This window comes from Mastacembelus armatus, chromosome 21, assembly GCF_900324485.2.
Source record: "Mastacembelus armatus chromosome 21, fMasArm1.2, whole genome shotgun sequence".
Lineage (NCBI taxonomy): Eukaryota > Metazoa > Chordata > Actinopteri > Synbranchiformes > Mastacembelidae > Mastacembelus > Mastacembelus armatus.
In genome coordinates this window covers 18,896,999-18,922,308 of record NC_046653.1, presented here as the reverse complement: position 1 = coordinate 18,922,308, position 25,310 = coordinate 18,896,999, and the positions used below count along the sequence as shown (strand labels likewise).

Genomic DNA, 25,310 nt, shown 5'->3' with positions numbered 1-25,310 from the left:
GCCACATGCACTCACACGGACACAGGCACACACACACACACACACACACACACACACACACACACACATAATTATGAATTCCATGTATATGCTGAATATGTGTTTATTCTTGTCAGTCTGTTACATTGTTGTTAAATTTTGCATTCACCTAATGACCGCCCTTTATGGCAATGGAATATAAAATATTATGTCAAAGGCAAATGCTTTTTGCTTTTGTCCCCCCACTGTACTCCCTGATCCAAATGGACAATGCATCACTAGGCCTTGATGCCTCAGAAGTCTGGGTTCATTAAAATCTTGAACGAGAGCCAAAGCTGTAGTCATAGATAAAAGGAATATGAAAGGATAACGAAATTTATGGATGGCAAGTCACCACCTCACCCTGGCATTTATAATAAACAAATGGTTTCTGTTTCCAATTTAAATTTCTCATTATACTGTGACTTTTGGAAAATGTGTTTTGATTTACCAACACTTTATCTGAAAAACTGTATAATTGATTAGATTTACATGGCTCTGATTTTAATGCTGATTGCTTGCCTCCCCAAACAGCCCCCACCCCCAGCCTAATACTCACCAAAAAATAGTGATCTGAACAGCTCCTGAGGCACATTAACATCATATAAAACAAACCTACATATCAAACCTTTTTTCTGATAAAATAATTGGCTTTAACCAGCATAGAATCCAATTCATCCTTTTGAAAGAAACTTCTGTAAGGGCACCAAAAAAAAAGGTGAGATAGACTTCACAGCCTGAGTGAGATGGACATCAATGCAGTGTGCCAGCAATGGCTATATTAACCCATGGCTAAATCCCATCACACAAATGTCAGTGTATCCGTTATGAAACCATGACATTTAGATCCAAGGTCTCCATTGTGGTTTTAGAGGGAGCTGATGTTTGTCCATTCTTTGCATCCATCAAACTCACACACAACCTCACAGCCAACTGTACTCTAAACATAGAAAGGTTAAAGATCATAAGGGTTTATGTATCTAATTTTGTAAAATACATAATACATAATGTGGTGTGTATTTTAATAGCAAATAAATGTTATATTATTATTATTATTATTAATATTTTATATTCCATATTACATTTTTTCTACAATCTAAACTATGTCCAATGTACAGTGCACAAATAATTAAAATTTTGGTTAAAGACTATGACAATGTACTGTATATCTTAAAAATCTTTCTAATACTTAAAGATTATGGCTGTGTTAAGAAAAGTAAATACCTGCTTTAAAATGTCATAATGAAAATCCTTTTTTTACTGCTTACTATATGTTGATGATATTTAAGTTCTGTTTTGTAAAAACTGTTAAATAAACCCTGCTCTTTTTTATATGCCTAGCAGGTGTATTACTTCTAGTTTAACAATGCTGAGACCTGGTAACACTTGACTAACGCCTTATGTACCCTGTATAACCTCCCCAAACATCACCACTATCCCTGCAACACACCAGGATGGGCCCAATCTGACACATCACGACTCCTGAGTCATGTGTAATGAGGACCAAAAGCCACATTCAAGAACAGGACAGTGTGTCATAAAGCTCTCATGTTAAGAGTGCAACACCTATAAGCCACTTGGCTGAGAATCACGAGATGTTTAATTATTGCCTCCTTACATTAGTTTGGATCTCACCCCTCAGGCATCAGTTTGGGGGTCAGGCTGCGGCGTGGTGGGGAAGAGAGGGGGCAGAGACTGGTGGAGAAGGTGAAGATGAATAAATCCTCTTCATTACCAGATCTCTCTCTCTCTTATCCTGTCTCTCTTTCTCCTACCAACGGCAGTCGAGATCAGGAATTACAAATGATATCATGACAATTTTTCACGCTCTTCAAACCAGTGATGTTTTACCGACTCATTTGCTATGATACCTTGTTACGGATCCAGCTGTGAATCAGGGACGTTTCATGGGGCTAGAAGCCCAGCTCCCGCTGAGCCTAGCCAATGACCTGGAAGGCAATAGGGGATGCCAGTGCCTGCAGCATGTGCTGCACTGACAAAGCAGCAGGGCACCGTCAAAAACCCTCTCATACAAACTTTGCAGATCACTCTGTTTTTAACAGATGAGTAAGCACTGGTGCTGACTTTTTTTCTGCTCTAAGACAAGGTTTGTGGAATTCCCCTTCACAAGTCTGTGGCTCTGGTTGACGCACAGCAAAACCCTTGCCCACAAGGGGAATAGTGTAGTGGTGGATCTAGGGTAGAAGGATGGAGATAGTATGTGGCAGGGTCACTGCGCAGGTTAAGCAACAATTCAGTTGAGTGCCTGTAAAGGAAGTGGAGTATGGCTGGCAAAGACCAGCACACCAGCTAAAGAGGCCACACAAATCAGATTAAACTTTGGCCTCTGAACAGAAATTACGACATCTCAACTAATTCAGTGGTGTGTGTTTATGGACTTCAACATAAACAAGGTTTGTTGAATATTCCATATATTCTTTTTTGCAATATTAGAGCACTGAAATAAAAATATTTTAGAGTGATTTCTCAAAATAAAAAAAAAAAAGTGGTAATCCAATAAGAAGTAGCCATTTAATCCATTAATTAAGTTTTGCATTCTTTAACTGGAATTCAATGAGGTTAAGGTTGTTTGGGTTTCCAGATGAGGGCCCTCACGCAATCCCAAGCCCTGATGAACACTGCATTACTAGAATGATGCGACTGGTAATGATGGACCTGAGAGTGTCAGGAGGCATTAGCCTTTACTGCCTAAAGCTGGTGGATAAAACCAGACTGAGCCCCCTGACCCAATCCGCTGACCCAGCAATCATGAGAGAAAGAGAGAGGAAAGGAGCAATGCTATAAAAGAAAGAACAATGCCAGTAAAAACAGAAGTGAGAGATAATAAATTTAATATGTATTTACATTGAGAGAAAAGGCAGGCAACAAGAAAGGGAAAGACGAACTCAATCAGACTTTTCTGCATGTTACCCAAATCACAGGAAATGGTTTTAAGAGCTTTTTTCCTGTTCGATTCACTCTGATTCCCCCTCTCTCACTTCATTTAACTGAATTAATGAGCAGGTACAACCAGACCTTGGAATAATGTGTTGGGCAGCCTTTTTTTTCTGAGATACAGAGCTTTAGATGTTCAGTTATTCAGCGATTATGTATATAATTTGCCAATAAAGAACAATATTTATTTTCATTACCCCTAAACAGACATTACTCACAAGCATTATTTCTGATAAACCATAAACTGAAGAAAGTTCAGGAAGCAAAAATACAAAGGAAGATGAATTCTGCACAACAGTTATTTACATTTTCAGGATCTATGAATCTTACGTGAAAACTTGCTGGATGTAAGTTTATGAATGAATGTTTCCATAGCACTGCTCTCAGCACACTGACATGGAACAAACACAGTGGGACGGTGGCCTCGCAACATGACACCGCTGGACCTAAAAACACCTACATCAGAGAGGACCTAAAGCTGTGTACACATGGTTCACCTCAGGACAGACCTGCTTACAGCACAATGTCAATGTCAGTTTCCCTCTGTGCACTCTGTCAAATGCACCTCTGTGATGGTACAGTAGACACTGTTCACATAGCATGCTGCAGGCTATATAATACAGGATACTGCATGATAGCAGCAAAAGCAGTTTAAAGTCTAGCATTTCTATTTAACAGTGAAACAGAGTGGCAAAAATATGTCCCCTTATTTCCATATGTTGCACATCCAATCCGATTTATGAAATTATATGAGCTCATTCATTATTCATATTGGTAGTGGAGTTATTACCATTTTCCCGTCAGGCTTGCCACTGACACCATAAACATTATGAAATCACAGTTTGCCCAAGGCGTTGCCGCTGCTGTGAAAAGTGGTCACAATTGACTAGTTAACATGGGCATGCAATACACTGGAGACAGGCACTAAATGCCATACAAGTGACCCGTGAATTTTTAATACAAGCAAAGTGGTGACAATAAGACAAGTGACAAGAAAGAAAAATGACTGTGGAACTGAATATTACTGAGGCATGCTCTGCTTAAAACTTCTGGCTGACTCTTATTATTACTGAGCCCTAAGCAGTACAGGAGCTGCAGTACATCCAGCCATACCCCCAGTCTTAATGCAGTCCAGGTCCACTTTGCTGTAGTCACACCAGGCCCCAATGTGCAATCAGCAGGTGCCATTTGTAGATGCCCTACATTGATTATAAAGCTTCTAAATTTTTCTAAAATTGAATTGGAATTTCACACCATAGCTGAGTTAGTCCTAAGCTTATTTGTCACAGGCTTATTCATCACTGATCTAGTAATTACAGGAATGAGCTACAGGATGACCCCCCTTTGTCCCTCTTTTTTCTTCCCCCAGCGATGGTCAGCCTGTAAAACCAGGATGTGTTGGCACCTTTATGATATAAATATACACACACCCTGGGCATAAGAAAGCTGTCAACAGAACATTTGTTTTCCATTTTTCACCACCAAAGCACTTCAAGCTGACAGGGAATTAGGAGACAAGGCGTTAAAAATGTACTGCAACACTAACTCTTTTGCCCTTTGGTAAATTTTGGTGCTTAAACAGATGGGGCTTGAATTGGTTCCTTTTTATTTAGTGCAACAGGATTGTCCAAGTTTCTATTAAACAAGCTCTCACCTTAACACATGCAGTACTTTCACACATGCTTGACTGTGCTAACACACACACAGCAGATGCTTCCACTATTCTCTCTTAATGGCCATTCATCACTAAACTTTTCGCTGATTGAAAAAAACAAGTGCATGTCAAGTGAGCTGAAAGACAAGGGATGTCAAAGGTGCGTGATTTGACCCACGCATGGAAGTAAGCTGTTACGACCCCCCCATTCACCCTACCGTAAATAGATCAAAGCACATCTGTTTCTGTGTCCAGCAGCCACACATCTATAATTACAAACTGGCCTTAATGGCTAAGAGCAAACCATCAGATGCTAAGCAGTTTGGACACAGGAGATGCTAAAGCATATGAGCAGAGTGCTACTATCAGTAATTGCTGGACAGTGAATTCTCTGGAGCCACAGTGGCAGCTGTCTGGTCTCTAGTGGACTGAAATAGATATCACAACTTCAGCCCAGGGATGGAGGCCCTAAGGGGCCAGAGCTGACCACACAGCTGCGATTAAGGAGGAAAGGGGTTGGCCAGTGGTCAAAGTTAGTGGTACTAGTAGAATCGATGATAGGTGTGGAAAAAAGTTAGGTAAAAGATATACGGGAATGCTGTAGCTAGAGCTTGCGCATTAAGGGACACAATATGAGTTTGTCAGTATGACAGACACCTAATCTAAACTAAAAGGTTGTGTTTGAAGCAAAAGAGAGAAGCCAAACCAGTTAATAGTTCCAAATGTGTTCTGGGAGAGTCTGAGCTGCTCTTGGCTGAATGGCGTAAGTACTGAGTGACAAGAGAAGCCTCAAGTTGGCCAGTTGTCACAGTGTGACACTGATTCAGCCTAATGAGCATAGTGCTGTCACCACACATCTGCCTCTCATTCACTTGTAGAATCTGGCAGACTCAAAACCTGCTGGAGTCACCGTTAGATGCTGGAACTAGAGACACTGCCACCTCACTGCATCAGCGCTGGTCCCTAGATTACAAGGAACCTAACAAACTAACTTGTACTTTAAACATGGAATGAGACACACACAAATTTGTGCCATGACTTGGCAAAGATTGGTGTAAAAGCAGTAAAAGCAATTTGTGTTTTAGTATCACAATTTAAGTTATTAACATCACCCTGTCTTTGTCATAGTATCAAACTATAATGATACTATTAGAAATGGTGCCTGAGCTTCCTAAGATTGCTTTTGTGTTTTACTGGCATTTGTTTGCTTGTAATTGCAAACAAATCACATAATTTCTTACATACAGCAAATATTCATTATTAACTCATTATCTTTTTTAAGACCCACATAGTCATCAAACTTAATTTATTGATGCCATTTCACAATTACAGGACAAGTAAATTGCCTCTCAAATAACACCTCATAGCTGTCTAAAATGTTACTGTAATGTAATTTCAGTCTGTGGTGGATATTAGCCTTTCCACTGATCAGAAGAGACAAAAAGAGAACAAGAAAGACTGTATGCCCTTTAAGGTGATAATGATGATTAGGCTGTGGTGTCTCTGATTTGCAGAGGACATCAGTCCTCCCGTCTGTCCTGACTCTGAAAGCATCTTTGCAGGCCAAGGAGCTACTCATAAATTCCTCATGGGCATCCTCCTGGAAAATAGCACAAAGGTTTACTAAACATCACTGTGGCAGTGGCACCAATTATTGTTAATATACATCAAATAGCCTCAGCCGGGTCCAAGGAATGGACTGATCACTCCAATGACGGCAACTGTCAGTCTGCTCAGCAATGAGGAGAGCTGTTGAAATAATTAGTCCATGCCCTGTGAATAAAACAATAATACAACAGCCAAGATGACATCCAAAATATGCACATCGCCTTAGATGACCTGAAAACCTGCTATGGCATCGAACGCGGAATAAAGCCAATTTTCAGATGCAGCCTGACTCACTGGCTACAAATGAATACAGGCTTTGTTTAGGTGTAGAATGTGCATGTTGAAGTAGCATCAGTGAAAAACAACTGTGGCCAGTTGTTGGGATGTCTTTTCTCTGACTTTTCATTCATGAGTTTTGATGTTTACACATTGGAGTCATGAAGGTCTGTGTAAAGAATTTGCTGCATGTTACGGTTGCATGTAAGGCTTCATTAAACTTGAAAATTGAGTTAAATATCTATCTTTAAATGATATATGGTATTCACATTACCTTGAACACCAACTCAAACCTTAGAGCAGAGAGGGAGGACTAGACACCCAGGTTTATGTTAATGCAGATCCTGAAGATGGTGCTGCTCAGCTGCATTTGTCATCGTTTTAAAAAATGCTTTGCTTTCAAAAAAACAACAAAAAAACAAACAAAAAAACAAAACAAACCACACTGCAACAAAAGGACAGTTTTGTGAGACCTCCTATGGACTGGTTTCAGATCCTTTATCAGCAAAATATCTACAAATCCCAGACAGCCACAAGAGCATTTTCCTGCAGCTGACCTCGGACCTCTGATTCACCTATGATGACGAAGATGCAAAGTGATTTTTTTTAAATAAAGAAAGCCATTTAAACTAGTTGAACAAACTACAAGTGTCATGTGCTATGTGTTTTGCTGGTCAATATGACTGACTGCCAGGACTTTTTGTGTTGAGTGCAATTTCAGTCCTGTATTTATTATTCAATAATCAACAACTTTTGCATTGTTTTGGAGTATTAGCTCATTCAAGCCAAAAAGACTGAATCATTCAATGCTTAATCTGAGTTTGCAACCTTTTGCATTTTGTGAGGTGTTCATATCTGTGATAAGCTTAAGTAGGCTACAGATGAGTGCATGTGTTATGAGACCATAGAAGCACCACAGCTATGTGGTGTGAAAACATGAGCAGCTCAAATGGACACCTGCCACAATGAGCGAGAAGGTTTTTCACAACCAGCTCCAATAGTGTCAACACTGTGACATGCTGGATTAAAAAAGAATCACTTTAAATTTAATGGGATTGTAGACATTGTTTAAGTTGCTGTCCGTAGACACCGCCTAATGGTTTTTCACACTTACACAGCCCTGGTCAACACAAGTGCATGCCTAACTATTCTTGGCTTCATATTATTGCTTTTGTTTCACTCTGTCACCAAATAAGGCATCTATAGTGGAGTAGTACAGTTGTCTCTATGAAGCAATAGGTTTAAAAATATATTCTGGAGAAATAATAGATAAGGATAAAGATGGCGAGCACAAAGCAAAATATGAAAGGAGAGTTTGACGAGAGCAAGGTGGAGCAAGGGACGGGACCTGAGCAGGGTGAGACGGAGGACTGATGCGTGAGGGGGGAGATGGTGTTGATGAGAACAGACACGAGCCACATGAGGCCCCCTGACAATGCAGGAGTCCCCTGCGGTATGTCCAGCAGTCTACTTATGCATGCACGCACACACAGATGCACACAAGCACGCAATCCAACCACTTCTCCTTTTACTTTGTTAAAATGGCAAAATAAAAATGTCCAACAGAAAGATGTAAAATGAAATGTAAAAAAAAAAAGGTTAAAAAAATAAAAATATGAGATTTGCGCATTTTATACTGATCTTTCTTGCGCTGGACAGTTTTTCCATTTGTGATTTGTAGTGATTGCACCCCCTCTAGTGGTGTTATGTTTTATAGCTGTTACATCTGAAAGCATTGGAAATGTATGCATCAAAGCACCAGGCTGTTTGCATGTCTACAGGCCAATATATTTTAAAATATCACTGTTTCTAAAAAAAAACAAAACAGGTAGGAAATTGAAAGTGATGACCCAGCTCTGCTTTTGTTAAGTTGGTAAATGGGTTGACAGCAGCTCAGTGAAGTTGACCTGATAAACCAGACTTAAATTTAAACTGTGTGGGGGAGTTTCATACACAATTCATTTTGGCAGCAAGAGACATCCCAGATTTGGTTAGGCACTCTTTGTGGAACCATGCCGGCTATCGCACACATGTTGTGGACACCAGAAGTCATTCCCAGTTTGCCTCACCAACACACCACTGGTCTCCTTCCAACATGAGGGTGCCTTTAAAATGATATGCCTTCTGGGCTGTTCTTGTATGGGCTGCTGTTGCAATTGACTATTGTATAATTCCTCCTCAAATCAGTTTGTTTCCCCCCCCCCCCCCCCCCCCCACCTCCTTTTTTAGCCCACCCCTGACTTAACAGCCAGAAAAAGGTCACATTTCTGAGAAGTGACTTCCATGCATGTTCCATGCTGGGTCGTCACTTTCAATTTTCTAAGACCTTTCATGTCACACACCCATCACGCCAAAAAACTACAAACACACTACTACACACTACCATGTGCACCTATAAACAAACAAAATAAAAGAAAATGTTCTCAGCTATTAGGATATATTTGAGGTCAACAGACAGGTGAAAGTCAAGTATGTGCCTCTTTCATCAATGTTCATGTTTACAGTTCAAATCTCTACATGGATATGCGTTGCTGAAGCAGAATTTGGGGAGTTAGCATTCATGAACAGAAGCACTCATCTCCTTTCCATGCCCTCCTGTGCCCCTGCAGTATTTAACACTGAGAGACCCTCAGGACACCTGGTGAGCACTCAGCAAATGACTGTCTCAGACTTTTCCAGAGCACCATTCAGGTGGTACAAGATGTTCAACTCTGAGCACAAAATTAATGGAGCATGAAATGTAGGCCTGAAGTGCAGCATGCTCCTAAACTGCAGGTGACATTGTCCTCATGAAGCCCTTATTGTGACCTAAGTGAGCTGTATTGTAATTGTATTTGACTGGTGACAATTAGTGACCTTTTGCCTATCCAGCAGCCATCCCTTTCAATTACACCAACACAGAAAGTTTTGGTGGACAAGAAAAATGAGATACTATAGCCAGTGTGCTGCTACTGTACTTCTACTGTTAGCCTGGCAACTGAACATATTGCTAGTCTTACACTGTTGATATGATTCAGCATATTAGTGGATGATGTGTACTAATTTATGAACTGAGTTGATATATCATCAGATAATGAACCAGCCATATATATATATATATATTTTTCACAAACAAATACGTTAAATATAAGTTATTGATAAAACATACAGTAGATGCAAATTTCCCTAATTATTAAATTGAAACAGTAAATAGAAATTTGATGTGTGTGTCTGAAAATTGAGTTGAATAAACATGTCACATGTGTTAACCAGTTGGTGAAATGTAATTTAATTGAGAGAGTACTTCCAAAGTACTTCTCGTGTCCCACCCCCCATACACATTTGTTACCCCCTTATTCCATGTACTTCTGTCCTTTTGTTTACAAATTAGTACAGGTTAATATTTTAATGGTAACCAGTAATTGTGCAATATAGACACACATTTTTGCAGGCTGTACTCTAAAGAGTTTTGCAAATTGCAGATCACACATATCAGGCCTGTTTCATTTGCTGAAGTGTAGCTGCTGCGTTTACTTGTGTGTGAAGCACTTACGTTGCCACACTTTATCACCATGACTATTCTCAGAATCTAACACCATGTTTTTTTGTTGTTTTTTTTTTTTTTTTTCCAGTTTAGATTGTTCGCGTTTTTAATCTTTTGGGGGGGTTGGTGGTTGAAATATATGTAGATGTGACATTCTTCAAACTGTTTGTGATTCATCCACAGATCACAGGATTTTACAAGTACCAGCAATATTTCAGCTTCCTCCTATACCTTCCACCACCTCTATCTTAGGCCTGCCTGCTACAAGTACAAACTTGAGAAACCTCAGGGACAGGAACATAGCATAAAACCTCACACTGTATCACTTCATCTAACCTTTCTCAAAAACCTGCTTCACTCACTGCAAGCAGTAGTGCAAATACATATACTGTTTTATTGAAGTGTTGCCACTATAGGTCACATGGCGGACACTTGCATCTTATATTTAATACACGTGTTGAACAGAAATTACCGTATTTTCTTGTCACACTTTTGTTTTTAGTTTTTTGCATGCCATGCGATTTATGTGTCATTTTGTCAAATAGTCGGTAGATTTACAAAGCTGTCTTGGCACTTCTGACTCATCTGAAGATAATATTGTGCTGCCAAAAAAGTAGAAACACTTATGTACACACTAAACTATACCTCCAAAGTGAAAATGCCAACCAAAAGAAAGAGCTGTACTGCAGACTTTAAACTACACGTAATAATGTTTGCAGCTGAAAAAGTTTGGAATGAGTGTGAGGTAACCTGACAGAGGACGACGACACTCTGCTTCACCTTCTCATAGAAGTTGGTGAAGTTATTTACTTGACATGGAGGATGTTCAGTGAATTCGGTAATGCACTTCTGCTTTTTGCTATACCTAGTCTATGTTGTTTATATGCTATTTAGACTATAATTAATATAATTGGAAATGCAACATACACCAAATAAAGTTATATATGTTTTTTTTCTGTTCAACAAGACTGTTTTTGCTAAGAGCACTAAAATTAATGCAATTTATAGTCCAGAAAATACAAAGACATTTATATTATATGTTATTTATATTATATGTTCTGTTCTCACATTTCCATTACGAGTACCATTCACAGGAACACGAAGTTTACCCTTTACAAGATTAGCTATCAATATTTAATCTGACTATTTGAGTCATGGTTAGTGTTATTTTTTTCCTGGTGCATGTATGTTTATGCGTTTGGTAACGCATTGTGAAAGATTTGTGCAAGCACAGAGGACGTCAGTGTAACGTAAAAGAAATTATTCATCAGGCCACACCACCATGTTTCATTACTCCATGCTCCAGTTCTGACACTCATGTCAGCATGGGCACTCTGAATGGCCTGTGGCTACCCAGATGTGTGCTCTGGCATCTGCCTGACATATCCAGCATCAAGTTGTTCAACAGTAGCTACAGTAGGACCTCTGTGGGACCAGATGGGCTTAGCCCCACTTGAGTCCATACTAGCACCCTACTAGACCTGCCTCTTTAGAGATGTTCTGGCTGAGCCATCTACAGTCACAATTTGGTCCTTGTCAAAGTTGCTCAGATCTTTACACATGCTCATTCTTACTGATTCCAACACATCTTCTATATTTTTTTACCAATTTCAACACAACTTTTACATTTTTACTGATTTAACACATCAACTTCAAGAACTGACTGTTCACTTGCTAATTTATCCCATGTACATATAAAAAATATGTACATATTTTTTATTTTACTAAACTACAACCCATTAAACTGAGAAAGCTGTAGATCACATTTGCACAGTAACCTTCTTAACCAGTCTACAGAGCACAGTGCATCACTTTATAGTATGGGAAAGTCTGACAGGCATATGATGTCAAAGGGAGAGGTGGGAGTTGACAGTTCATACAACTTATTCCAGAGTACACAGCTACATTTTGCAGCCATAATCAGGAGGCTCAACAGCATTAAGTGCATACTTCCTTGGCTACCCTCTTTTTTACTAGGAATACTATAAGTAAGTATATGATGATTTTATATGTAGTGCAGTACTTTCATGCTCTTTTGACTACACACACCTGTTTCCTGCCTGAATTGTTTGTAATGTACAATATTTTCTTTGTTATTTCAATGTGACAGGTGCGATGGCTGTTCTTAACATTACTCAGCTGGACTCCGCTGAAAACTCTCTGAACCAGAGCAGCTGTGATGTATTTGTCTACCAAAAAACTGCAGTGGTTCTTTTTCCTATTTTTTATTCTGTGGTTTTCATCATCAGTGCATGTGGCAACAGTTTGGTTCTCTATGTGATCTACCAGAGAAAGCAGAAGTTCAATTCCACCTCCATCTATCTGGTCAATCTTGCACTATCTGACACTCTGTTCACACTGACATTACCAAGCAGAATTACTTATTACATCCGTCACTTTGATTGGCCCTTTGGGGACTTCCTCTGCCGACTCAACACACTTCTCTTTTTTGCAAACACATATGCAGGTAATATTGATGCTTCTGTTGCCAATAAATTGCTGTCTACATTTGAGTGTTTTATATCTACACATCAACCATAGATCACTGTATACAGTTAAAATAGCTGATATTAGTATGTATTATATGCAAAGCATAAAATTCAAAGAATGTATATAGTATAAGAGGCTTGCTCACCACAATTCCCAAAGTATCAGAATTAAAACCACAATGATAAAAAATGTCTTCTACAACATCCAAGTGTGAACGTTTGATCTCTATCTTTTATCTGTCAATCAGTTCGGCAATCAGTTTTGCCACACATTCTTTTGATTTGCATTTACTATTATATTTCTACCAGGCATTGGCTTCATGACCTGTATCAGTTTTGACCGATACCTGGCCATGGTGCATCCACACCACCTGCAGTGTTTACGGCGAGTGAAAGTTGTTCGCAGGGTCTGCTGTCTCGTCTGGGCTGTTGTATCTCTAGAGATAGCTCCTCTGCTGTTCCGCAGCATGCTGCATGAGCACCAGGAAAGACGAACATGCATGGAGTACTTCAACTTTGAAGGTTCACGCTTCACCCCTTATCTCCTCCTCCTGGCCTGTGCCATCTCCTTCTGCTGTCCACTAATCATCATCATGGGTTGCTACGCCAAGATCAACCTGAAGCTGCGGGCTGCAGCCAAGCAGAACTCTATGACTGGACGATCAAAGAGAAATCATCAGGCTAACACCATTATTCTCCTCATCCTCCTCACCTTTATCATCTGCTTCAGTCCTTACCACCTAAATGTTATGCAGTTTATGTTACGAAAGATACACCACCAGCCAGCCTGTGTGGAACTGAGAACCTTTAAGATGTCCTTACAGGTATGAACCGCACTTTTTAATTTGATTTCAAATATCTTTCATAATCTCATAATCATCTCATATTCCATGCTCTTCCTGTAGATTACAGTTTCACTAATGAACTTCAACTGCTGCTTGGATCCAGTCATCTACTTCTTTGCGATAAAGACCTACAAGAAGCGGGTGATGAGTCTTTTTAAAGACTATTTGTATACTTCTGGTGCTTCCTCCAAAACTACAGCTGAGAACAGCAGCAGCAACACCTGAGAGAAACCACAACCTAGGTTGCCAGAGGTATACCAACATCCAGTGCCACAGTGGAGACCTAGTTTACTCAAAAAGACCCAGTTTAGTCAAAAATGCCTAGTTTAGTCTCTCATGTTTATAATTTTGTTTTGGGTTGTGCTTGTACATATGCAGTAGATGTCAGGAAAGGTTAAATTTCTCATGTCCAGGGCACTGCCCCCCCCAAAAAAATCTCTATCATGTTAAGTATTAAATACATTAGATGTTTCTTTGGGAACGTTGTATTGTTCTATATCTATTAGACTGTTCTTTTTCACATGATGCTTTTCCTGACTGATTTCTTACTCATACCGCCTTAATATGTGTGCGATATAATAGTGGGAAGGGATGGAGTCGAAATGTTTGTGTATTAGAGGATATATGTGTATAGGGTGAGGAAAATGTGCTATGCTAGATTAATAACCTAAACCTTTTTTGCAACCGACAATCTTGTGGTAATTAATTTAGGTAGAACTGCAACTTTCACATCCTTTATTCACAGAAACACATACATGCACCAAATTTGAATTTAGTAAAGCATGTAAGTGGATGTGATTCGTGTATTACTGGACACATTATTACTTATATCTGTAATCATAAACATTCTTTTGATTCCAACATATTTCACATTTTGCAAGAACTTTTGGTATGCCAAAATGAGAGCATGTCACACCTCTCTTCAAACCCACATCTGACTGTGTGGGAGTATGATGATAAATAGCATCACCACTTCCTCACCCACCTTTCCTGCTCCCCATCATGGGCCTCATTCCTGCTGGGTCCCACATCTTGTGGTGGAGCTTTTGTGTATATTTGTGTGTGTGTGTGTGTGTGTGTGTGTGTGTGTGTGTGTGTGTGTGTGTGTGTGTGTGTGTGTGTGTGTGTGTGTGTGTGTGTCTTACAAATTTAAGCAGGTGCAGGCTCTCTGTTTATAGTGCAGAGTTTCACATTTAAATTTACTCTAACTTCCTGGGTTTCTGGAAAAGCAGGCCTGTGACCTTACATAGAAAGTAATATAAATAAATTATGAAGAAATGTTAAACTTTCCCAAATGCCTGCTAATGTTTGATGTTGTGCAATGCATTTACTGGCAAATTTTTTTAAAATGTCAGTAATGCACATTAGATGACAGAGGTGTAAAAATAATAGCATCTTCTGAGAAAGTACCTTCGACACCTGATAGGTCTTATGAACTTTATGTTTTAACAGAAATTACTAATGCCACACACATTGCTTCTTAACACAATGAGCACACGGTAACATTAATGGTAATTTGGAGTTGTGCTTATATATTTAAACATTTAGGTCTATGGTTCTTAGAGCTCCACTATGTTTATCTACCATCTAACTTTGTCTGTTTACCATTTGGTATTTGGCAGTGTGTTGGGTTGAACTGCAGATAAATGAGAATTCTGAGTTTTTGTCACAGTGGGCTGCTCCTCTCACATTGCATTTAGTTACTTTGTCCATTGTTGAGCATAAAGTAATTGTCTAGGAATTCAACATCCACTAAAACGTGCTTGCTGTTGAATCCCTGAGTACCTGACACCACAGTAACTCATATATAGTGGGTTTAGACCGTCGTGAGACAGGTTAGTTTTACCCTACTGATGATGTGTTGTTGCAATGGTAATCCTGTATTTTATAAATGTACTCAGGAGTTCAGTGATGTAATATGGACTCAAGATTTAAATAAAAGGCAGCCATAGCTCATTTTACAGCCTCTTTAACAATAATCTTATAGATTGGATTGAAGGGCGCAACAAGATCAGCTTCTGAATTGAATTACCCTATTTCTTTGGAGTATTTGTTATCTGAGATGCAAAAGCAACCCTGAGTTCCTGTGGCGTCACATTAACTGGCCTATTTCTGCTCAGTGAACATTTAGCAAAAAAACTGAAGGTGGCACACTTTCCTTACCACTCTGTTGTTGATTTGGTTACTGTAAATAAACAAGAAATTGTCATTGCATAATGCAAGATTTCTTCAGTCTCCCAGATCTTCATAACCGCCTGCAATAAAACATTGAGGTTCAATAACACTCTGGCATTATTCAGAAACTACTTCTGTGAATGGTTGGCAGTATCTCTATCCTGTAATACCACATCTTAAAACCATTTCAATAAGTATATGAACCTGATTCAGGCCTAGTGCCTGAATTAGAAAAGATAGATGCTGAAAATGTGCATTGGGTAATAGGACCGTTTGGAACAATGCAACCGCAACACATCAAAAACACTCCACTATGACTAGAACATTCCTGTGTACAAAAACAATTCTGACCTCAAGATGTACCAGCTGAGTTAAACAGTGTTTGATACAAGCACCCACAAACCAGTTGTGTGGTTCCCTTTCACAGCCCAAACTTATGTAACACACATGAAGTTAAAAAAAAAAAAAGATGTAGTGTTTCTAATGAGACAGTACATTTGCCTTTTTATATCAGCGCTTTTGACACAGCCATCATTACCCATTTAAACTGAGACGCCTCCACTTCTCCATCCTGAATAGTGTCATCTTTCATTGTTGACCAGGTCCTTTTTCTTACTGGTGTTTTGCTGCATGGTGGTCTCTGAAATCCCTGCTAAAGTAAAGACAACTTTGACTAATGTCAAGTCCTAAACGTTAGTTGTCAGTATATGTATGTGTACAGTGACAGACAAATCTTACAATGGAAAAACAAACTTAAATTTCATCATCACATGTATTATATACCATGTATGATGTGTAAACAGAGGTATTTTGCTTGGTGTGGTTAAAGGATGGGAGCAGTATTGTACAAAGGACCTAACCAATAATTTGGGATATTTCAGTCAATTTACAACAAAGGTATACAATATTTCTGCAATGCTTCATTCAAACAGAACATGGATATTCTGTACATTGACATGATCAATTTTAATTGACAATTTTTAATGGATCATTGCTTAAATATTTACACAGCTGCTACAGGCGAGTATACACTGGTGACATTTTGAGATTTGAGTCATTTGGTTTCAAAAAGGAAACATGCCGCAGAAACAGATGCAGGAGACCTGCATTTAATGGGAATCTACACAAACTACACATGGGCAAGTGCACTCCAGAAAATACATGCAACTAATAAATAGGTGTTGCCAAACTCTGCTAAACAGTTGGATAGAGATGTGACTGAATATTTTTACTCTACAAACATTACAAACACAAAGGGTCACTGAAACACAGATCAGTGGTTAAAAGTGACTGACATGGACTCCAGATAAAGTGACAAAGACATTCCTTACAAAACCTACTTCAAAACAGGGGGGGGACTACAAGCAACACTGGTTCAAAACAGGGTTCAAATGCTACATTTAACAAAAAACATTTAGCAAAACTGTTCCAAGAAGCAGTGAGCACCCACAAAGAAACACAGTGTAATTAAAGCTGCTCTCTCTCCATAAAACACAAGACAATTTAACACTTAGCCACTACTGTATGAAAAGGGTCACAACAAGTAAAATTCACTAACCCTAAACCCTAAATACCCTAAAGCTAAAGCAGTGCTCACAGTGTAACTTCATATTAAAACAATGGATCAGCCCGTACACATCTAAATGAAGTGACTTACAATCATGGCACATGGCAGGAGCAAAAGGAAGTCTTAAATTTCTCTGTCCTGCTCGATAGAAAAGGAGGAGCTAATGAACCGGGCAGGAGGAAGGGTTTCCTATAGTTCCTTACCACGTTAACATTAATGTGGGATTATTGCTAAACAGCAAGAATTAACCCTCAACATGTTGCACATTAAGAAAACATTCATCAGTGCACTTTTTTCTGCTTGGTCTTTTCAGGATGGTTGTTCATTTGGTGTCATTTTTTCACATATGTTTAAAACCAGCCAAGGGTTATGAACAAAGAGAGTAGCAGCATCAGGCTCTTACAGCATTTAAATATTAAGTCCACCCCCCCCTCAGTAAAATAACACTGATCAGGAATTAGGTTTGTCTGCAGCAGGTTGTCTGTTTTAGATGTGTCTAGAGAAGAATTTGCTAGAGTAGTTAAGACACTGCTGCCATCCTGTGACACACTTGAATTACAACACGGGACTTTGTGTATTTTACACTGTGGTGAAGTGCAAACCTTTGGCGTGAGATTTCTCCATTTTTCCTCTGTGAATCATGTGAAGCAGTAGTAGTTGCAGTACTCTTTTCTCACCACAAGAGAGGGCAATGTGATATTTAAAATGTTGATTATTATACTCCTAAAAAAAAAGTGGGACTTGTTATCTGCAACAAGTCGAATAACCTCTACAATGATCATTATGACACATCCCGTGCTGTCACTGGATCCAGTTCCCATTGATTCTTAATAGATATATGAACTCTGAAGTTTTATGTCTGTATTTCAAAACAGGACATTTCAAATGAAAAAAAATGATTTTAAAAGGAAGATGCTGACTGGTGTTTGAAAGGATGCATTAAAAATGTTCACATCCGTTTATGGTCAACAGCTTCAGTGTGCACAGTGAAGCCCTTCGAAGAGATATACAGGTTGTTAAATGCGGATTCAAACAACTTTAGCAACAAAAATATGTTCCTGTCCTGTAAATTCTGTACTGTGCTGTATGTTACGCAGATAATAGAATTTTGGTGCAAATGTGAAAGTGAAAGGTGAAGGCAAATACAAACAGAAACGAATATAAATCAAAGTCATGTTATAGTGTAAACATGTAGAATCACTCCAGAAAATGTGTTAATCATGTGTTGACTGTCTGATTAACAGCGAATGTTTCACTTGTAAACACAGATTACATTTTTATGTTTTACATCCAAATGTCATTGATAAAATGAAGTCCTAGAAAATGTCATAATCTAGTAGCAGCAAGACACCATCCTTTTTTTCTAAAGCAATAACAGCCACAGTAGTTTCCTGTGTTACTTTTGCAATCTTAACTATGTGATAAACAGCCGTGCCTGCTATCAGAGCATCACCACAAAACACAATTTTGAATATATACAGAAACAAACTGCATCCATGAAATAAAACTTTTAGATCTGAAAAGAATACTACATACAGTTATAATTTTATGTTTATTTTATATTTTGCTCAAATTATTAGCTTATTTTTTTTATCTTGGTTCTCAAAGTCCTAGCCATATTAGAGGTTCTGTCATACATCAGGACATTAGCCCTATTAACCTTATTTATGGAGTTTTTGCATGCAATAGCTAAATTAGAGGCTCAGTTGACGGTGATAAAAGACCCACAATGTACTACATTTCAACAGATACAGCACAAAAGGATATCCCTTTTGAAGCTTCTCTCACAACTTCCTTTAATACACACAAAGTGTATTTTAAGCACTTCTTAAAATGATCTGCTAAGAAATATCCAAGTGTTCTGCCATTATTGATTTATCATGATCATAGCAATTGGTTGTTTTCTTCATTGGAAAATAAGATTCAGATATTTTAAGGCACATGGTGTAAAGACTTTTTTTTTTTTTTTTGTATTAATTCCTGTTGTCTTCTATGAATAGCTATGTGAGAATGCCATGCTCGTTGTATGTCAGTGGTGAGTGTAAGCTGGCTGTCTGTAGCTCTATGATTCAGACCCATAAGGGCAGGCCATGGGGAAGTTATGCTGCTTCCTCTGTCTCACCACCGGACTTGTTTTGAACAAAGAAGAGAGGCTGAAGTCAATAACAAACAGACTATGATTCTTGTAGATATATCTTATTTGTATCCAGTGCAATTTTTGATTGAATGGCACAGGTCTTAGCATTCTACATACAGTAACGTATTTCTTGCATTGTTGCATCAGCATGATTGCAGCTGAAAGAGGAAACTAAGCTCATCTGTTGATTTAGAGAAAAATTTGAATTGATGGAAAAAACTACGTGTGCAGGCAAATGTTTATGTGTATTATGTATGTGCCTTCACCTTAGCTCAGTATGCACTTTAGCAGAGAACGGTACCTAAATGGGCGTGAGTGATTTAAAGGTGTGAAAACCGCAGGATAACTGTTATACACATATTAAATAGCTTGTATGGGCACTCTGGTCCACATTCTTCTTATTCTTTATTATTCTTAAGCTACTTCTGAGTAAATAAGTGCAGTTGCATCATTTTTCACTAATTTAATAAAACATTAGACCAGGTACTTTTAGAGTCACATTGCCTTTGTTTTTTGTTTTATTTTTTAAATTATGTAAAATAATAAGGCTTGACCGCATAGTACAATTAAGTGATCTCTCACTCCAAAGCCCATTCATGTTTTTATATATTTATGGGTAGAAACTATGTACAGTATATCACAGTCTTAAAGAAAACTCTCAGGTACTGAGATTTTTCACTGAAGTAAAAGCAGCAGTACCATAGTGTAGAAATAAAGTGTACTTCACCTAATTTTAATCGGTTTTCCATCAGTAGTTGCTACTCATATAAACAATCTCAGACGAAACCCTTGTTTGGAGAAAAAATGAGTCAGTGTGGTGTAATGTGACTCTATGCAAAAAACAATAAAATAAAGGTGTTTCTAGAGAAAAGGGGAAGTTCCTGATTTTGGTGTGTTGTACTTATTTGTCTAATGTAAAAGGAAACTTAAAAGGAGTCTGATTTTGAATTAGGGATGATGATCTGAAAGAACAGTGGTCCAAAATTGACCACCTTTGGCATTAGTCAAACAAATCTACAAGCGAGATGCCCAATAAAGTGACACCGTGCAGGCTCATATTTGCAGCTGAAGCCACAGAATTACACACATGACATGCCATGCGGTAGGAAACTCAGATTTTACCTTTCCTTAAAGAAGTCACGGATGACTTAAAATGAAATCTTACACGTCACTTTACAATATGACATTTTACATTTTTGTGGGTGTAGTTGGTGTGGCAACATCATACGCTAAGAAACAGAGAGTTTGAAAGGTCTGACAAAAGTGAGCAAGGGAGAGTGACACAAACTCATGCAGAAACAAAGAGTGGGGGGAGCTACAACAGGATATTTTGTCACTATGGTTACTGGCAGCAGATACGGATCTTGATTTCTATATGTCATGCTGCTCTAACTCAGGACAGTGTGCTTGTAGTGCCACCAGGACAAGTTGCTATAATTTAGATCAGCTCATTTCATGTCTTCTGGATCAATGTGGTTTCAGTAAATCTGAAGAAAGGCTTATTCCAATTGTGAGGTGAGTTTCTTTAAACTTTTATATATATATATATATATATATATATATATATGTATATGTGTGTGTGTGTGTATGTCCTTTGACTCGTAACTAGAGAACTGTTTTATTTTGCAGTTTAGCTTTTGATGTTTTTTTTGTGAAAAATCTGTTGTATTTTAAATGTTACAGTATTTCACATGCAAACTTATAAAACCTACTGTGGAAAAAACAATGACAAGCTACAATAGTATCAGGACAAATCATCACAATTGAAAACTAGCAGAACTACATCCCATATAGTTCACATGTTGGTCTTTTATGCCACAAAGACACATTTATTCCACAGTGAAACTGTTCAGCCACAGTTACATCACCCATGTTTTCATGCAAACTACTATGAAACTGACTCTCTGAGCCTTACTGGAAAGTAGAAAATGTAATATTGACATGCTGGATTTATTTTTAAACTGGTAAATGTGTGAATATTAAATAGTTTTGTCTTTATAAAGTGTGTTGTTGCATAAATACCACTCTGTTTGACAGGAAGTCTGTTTCTCTACTACACCATGTGTACAAGGCAATCGCCACAGCAGAGGCACCTCCTAATATTGGCGCAAATTACTTTTCTGCTGCCTGTCATTCTATGGTAGCACACCCTAGGGAAGCTGACTTCCTCATTTTCAAGGCCAGCTCAACACACGGCTGTTTTGTAGTACAACTGTGAGAGTGTTGCAGCTGCATCCAGAATGATAGTAAACTGTTTTTTTTCACGGATTTCCTTTTCATCACTTACAGCTATAAACATCATTAAAAAAAGCCAGTTACATGTCTAGTGAGTCAAATATGTCAGTGAGAATGTTCATAGTTTGAAAATACTGTTTTATTTGGTTGCATTCAAAATTGTGATGCTAAAATAATGACCTTTGCCCTCAAACATTTAATTATGGAATAAAAAGAGCTAAATATCTGATGTCCAGTGACAAATAAAAAAAGTAGAAGTGCTTTACAGCTTCAGTCGGCCACCAGTGGAGATCAAATTGAATTGACATACTCCTGAACTTTATTTTAACCTTTTGGTGTTTAGAAATGTGGACTGGTTGCGCAAAACATGTTTAATGAAACTGAGGCAAAGGGAAAGGAACAAACTGTTTTTGTTCTATACAAAAATAAATAAATAAATAAAAACACCACAAGATGGGAGTATACACCACAAAAATATCTGTCCTGAATGTAAATTACTGATGGTAATTTTGAAACAAAAAATTGTTTATATGAGGGCCAGACAAATAAAATTACAATTATGCTAAAGGAATAAATATAATGTTTTTAATGTTAATGTTTAATGTTTGGCAGTTTGTTTGTTTTGGGGTTTTTTTTGTAAATTTATAAAGCAGTTTATACTGTCACAAGTCATATTAGCATTGTCTTGCTTTTTTTTTTTTTAACATACTAACACCGTTTTCTGAAAGGAGTTATGAAAAATACTGTAACTGCTTTTACTTCCTTTTTGAAAGCAGGCTCTTAAACTTGTTCTTGTGCCAACGTTGCACTAAACAAGAGTTTCATTTCAGTATAGACATGTGGAGTATTTCAATGTCTCATTACATATTTCAAAATTCACACATCTTATTTCATCTTGACATTTAAAGGAACAAAACAAACATTAACAGATTTTATTTCCCCTCTTTTCAGTTACTGGTTCATAAAATATCAAGATGGATTCTACCACTGTGGCTGTGACCTCCTCTCTTTCACCCATCTCCAGTGAATCTAATTGCACCACCTTATACGCCCACCGGGACCATGCCAAAGTCCTCATGCCCCTTTTCTACTGCATTGTGTTTGTTGTGGGACTGTTCGGTAACTGCCTCGCCCTCCACGTCATCCGTCCCAATCTGAAGAAGATGAACTCTACCACCTTGTATTCTCTCAACCTTGTCATTTCAGACATCCTATTCACCCTGTCTCTGCCAGCGAGGATTACCTACTATGCACTGGGCTTCCATTGGCCTCTGGGAGAACTGCTGTGCAAGATCTCAGGCTTCGTCTTCTATATCAACACATATGCAGGAGTCAATTTCATGACCTGCCTCAGCATAGATCGATTCATTGCTGTAGTCCTGCCTCTGCGTTTTGCCCGACTCAGAAAAGTCAGTAATGTACGTTACATCTGTGCTGGTGTATGGCTGCTGGTCCTGGCACAGACCCTCCCTCTCCTCAGCATGAACATGACTCACCAGGAACATGACAACTATACCACCTGCATGGAATACCCCAACTTTGAAAAGGTCGATCATATTGCCACTATACTGATTGGTGCTGTCTTCATTGGTTATATTATACCTGTGGTTACCATCCTGTTGTGTTACTCTGTCTTATGCTCCAAACTTCACTTAACAGCCAAAACCAACCATTTGACAGATAGATTTGGTCGGAGCCGCAAGGCCATTGGTGTGATTTGCTGTGTGTCGCTGGTGTTTGTGGTCTGTTTCAGTCCCTACCACATTGATATTCTGCAGTACATGATCCGCAAGCTAGTGTCAAATCCTGACTGTGCTGATCTCACAGTCTTCCAAAAATCGCTCCACGTAACCGTGTGTGTAATGAACCTCAACTCCTGCTTGGATCCATTTATCTACTTCTTTGCCTGTAAAGGCTACAAGAGGAAAGTTCTGAAGCTGTTGAAGCTGCACGTCAGTATGTCTTTCTCCAGTGCAGTGAGGACATCACCTGAAGGCTCCTCCAAAGATTTTATTGATGGAAACAAGATCCAGCTCAACGGTTCTACCACAGGTCCACCCAGTGACAGAGCCACAGAAAGAAGAGTAAACCGGCATGAATGAACTAACTTTATGGAGGCACCAATGGTTGCATGAAATGAGAAAAACTCTTATGCCTCAAAGGGCCAGTTTTAATCAGCAAAGTGTCCCAAACAAGCTGTTCTGAACACTGATATGCAAGTTATCATTGAACTCCAAGCAGCTACTAAGCATCTGGATCAGATTAATTTCCACAAGGGAAGCTTTTTAAAGAACATATCTGAGAATTTTTAGGAGGGAAGTTCCAGCACCTGTTGCGTTTACATATTAATATTCCTCAGGAGAGTAATGCAGAGGATTTAAATGCTTTTTTTAATTTTACCTCCTAAGACTTGAACTTTGGTTTGACTTGCATTTTAGATTTCTTCTAGCTATTTGGAGTTAGCTGGAACAAATAAATATAATACCCAGATCTGAAACACTTGTAAGTGTCCACATTTGTGTACAACAGGTTTCAGTTACACAGTATTATGGTGGAGACGACCAAAAGTGTGATGTCCACGTGTGGACGCCGGGTCGTAGGAGGATAAAGCTTGCTTTTCTACTTAAACAATAAGCACAAAGTAGAGCATCTGAAACAAACTGGACAATCTCATTCTCACAGTCTTGTTTTTATGAGTTAAGAACTTTAAAATAAAAACTGATATAAGTTCAATTCATAAATTTAAACAGACACATAGTGTTAAGATTGAGTTCAGTACCAAGTTGATGTACAGAAATACCTTAGTATTTATTTACTCATGCTAAAACCAGACAGGAACTTTGATGCAATGTTAGTTCATAACTTGTGTTTTGAGCTGTCTTTGGGCAGCTATCAAAATAATAATGCACAGTAGTCATCCATGCATCTAGCCATCATCTACTGCTTATCCTGGCTGGAGGCAATCCCAGCTTGGTGAGAGACAGGGTACAACCTGGGCTGGCACATAGAGACAGACAGTTAAGAGTCACCAATTAATCTAACCTCAAACTGCATGTCTTTGGCTTGTGGGAAGGAGCTGGAGTACCCAAAGAAAACCCACAGACACACAGGAAGCTCTGTTTACATCTGAATAATGTAATGCTAATGGTTTGTTTCAAGAGCCTTATTAAAGTTTGAATAATATTTGAAATAAAAGAAAACTCTTAAATCTTCAGAGGTTAATGTTATTTTTGTACATATCCAGACATGATGCTGCCTCATCTACTGGGCTGTTAGACTGTTTTATCAGTCTTGCTTTTAGGTTTATTACAGCTGTGACAAATAAGATTCTAAAAACAGCCCACTCAGGGTGCAGAATGCATTAGCAGAGCTATTGATAAGGGCTGTGCAAAACCACAAAGCAAAATATGTGTTCAGGGAAAAAAATTACAAAATATGTTCAGCTCTCAGTCTTAGGATGTTATCTGCATTTTTGTGTCAATACCACAAAATTATAACAACAGTAATATTGATAGTAATCTTGAGTTGCAGTGCAAGTGGGGAATCACATAGTGGTTTTGCAAATTTTTTTTCAGTCACATTTTTTTTATAAAACAATTTTAAACTCCCAGAACTTCTTGGTAAAAGGTGTAAATGAATGTGGTCACCACACACCCATTCATAACATGTCATACTCATGCATAACATACTACAGGCTATTCTTAGGTGTTTATTTCAATTTCAATAGCCAAAACATGCACATCACTGATGTAATGTGCACTACAGTTTAGTGCAATAAATAGTGTACTTCACACATATAATAGCCATGGGCTTTATTGTAGATTTTTA

At 38.4% G+C, this 25,310-nt stretch overlaps 2 protein-coding genes across 2 annotated transcripts; both read left to right on the top strand.

Moving 5' to 3' along the window:
- The first annotated feature begins 11,945 nt into the window (after window positions 1-11,945).
- On the top strand, window positions 11,946-14,699 carry LOC113123560 (G-protein coupled receptor 183). The gene is made up of 4 exons (XM_026295740.2): window positions 11,946-12,022; window positions 12,145-12,501; window positions 12,833-13,347; window positions 13,429-14,699. Exons 2-4 carry the CDS (start codon window positions 12,150-12,152, stop codon window positions 13,591-13,593), a joined length of 1,032 nt encoding a protein of 343 aa, XP_026151525.1. The 5' UTR covers window positions 11,946-12,022; window positions 12,145-12,149; the 3' UTR covers window positions 13,594-14,699.
- Window positions 14,700-20,553: 5,854 nt separating this feature from the next.
- gpr183a (G protein-coupled receptor 183a) lies at window positions 20,554-24,694 on the top strand. The gene is made up of 2 exons (XM_026296264.1): window positions 20,554-20,762; window positions 22,434-24,694. The coding sequence occupies exon 2, from the start codon at window positions 22,457-22,459 to the stop codon at window positions 23,582-23,584; it is 1,128 nt and encodes a 375-aa protein (XP_026152049.1). The 5' UTR covers window positions 20,554-20,762; window positions 22,434-22,456; the 3' UTR covers window positions 23,585-24,694.
- Window positions 24,695-25,310: the final 616 nt, after the last annotated feature.

Coding starts and splice junctions, on each gene's coding strand:
- gpr183a (XM_026296264.1), top strand. CDS start 22,457: ATGGATTCTACCACTGTGGCTGTGACCTCCTCTCTTTCACCCATCTCC.
- LOC113123560 (XM_026295740.2), top strand. CDS start 12,150: ATGGCTGTTCTTAACATTACTCAGCTGGACTCCGCTGAAAACTCTCTG. Junction 12,502..12,832: donor TTTTGCAAACACATATGCAG/GTAATATTGATG, acceptor TATTTCTACCAG/GCATTGGCTTCATGACCTGT. Junction 13,348..13,428: donor CCTTTAAGATGTCCTTACAG/GTATGAACCGCA, acceptor CTCTTCCTGTAG/ATTACAGTTTCACTAATGAA.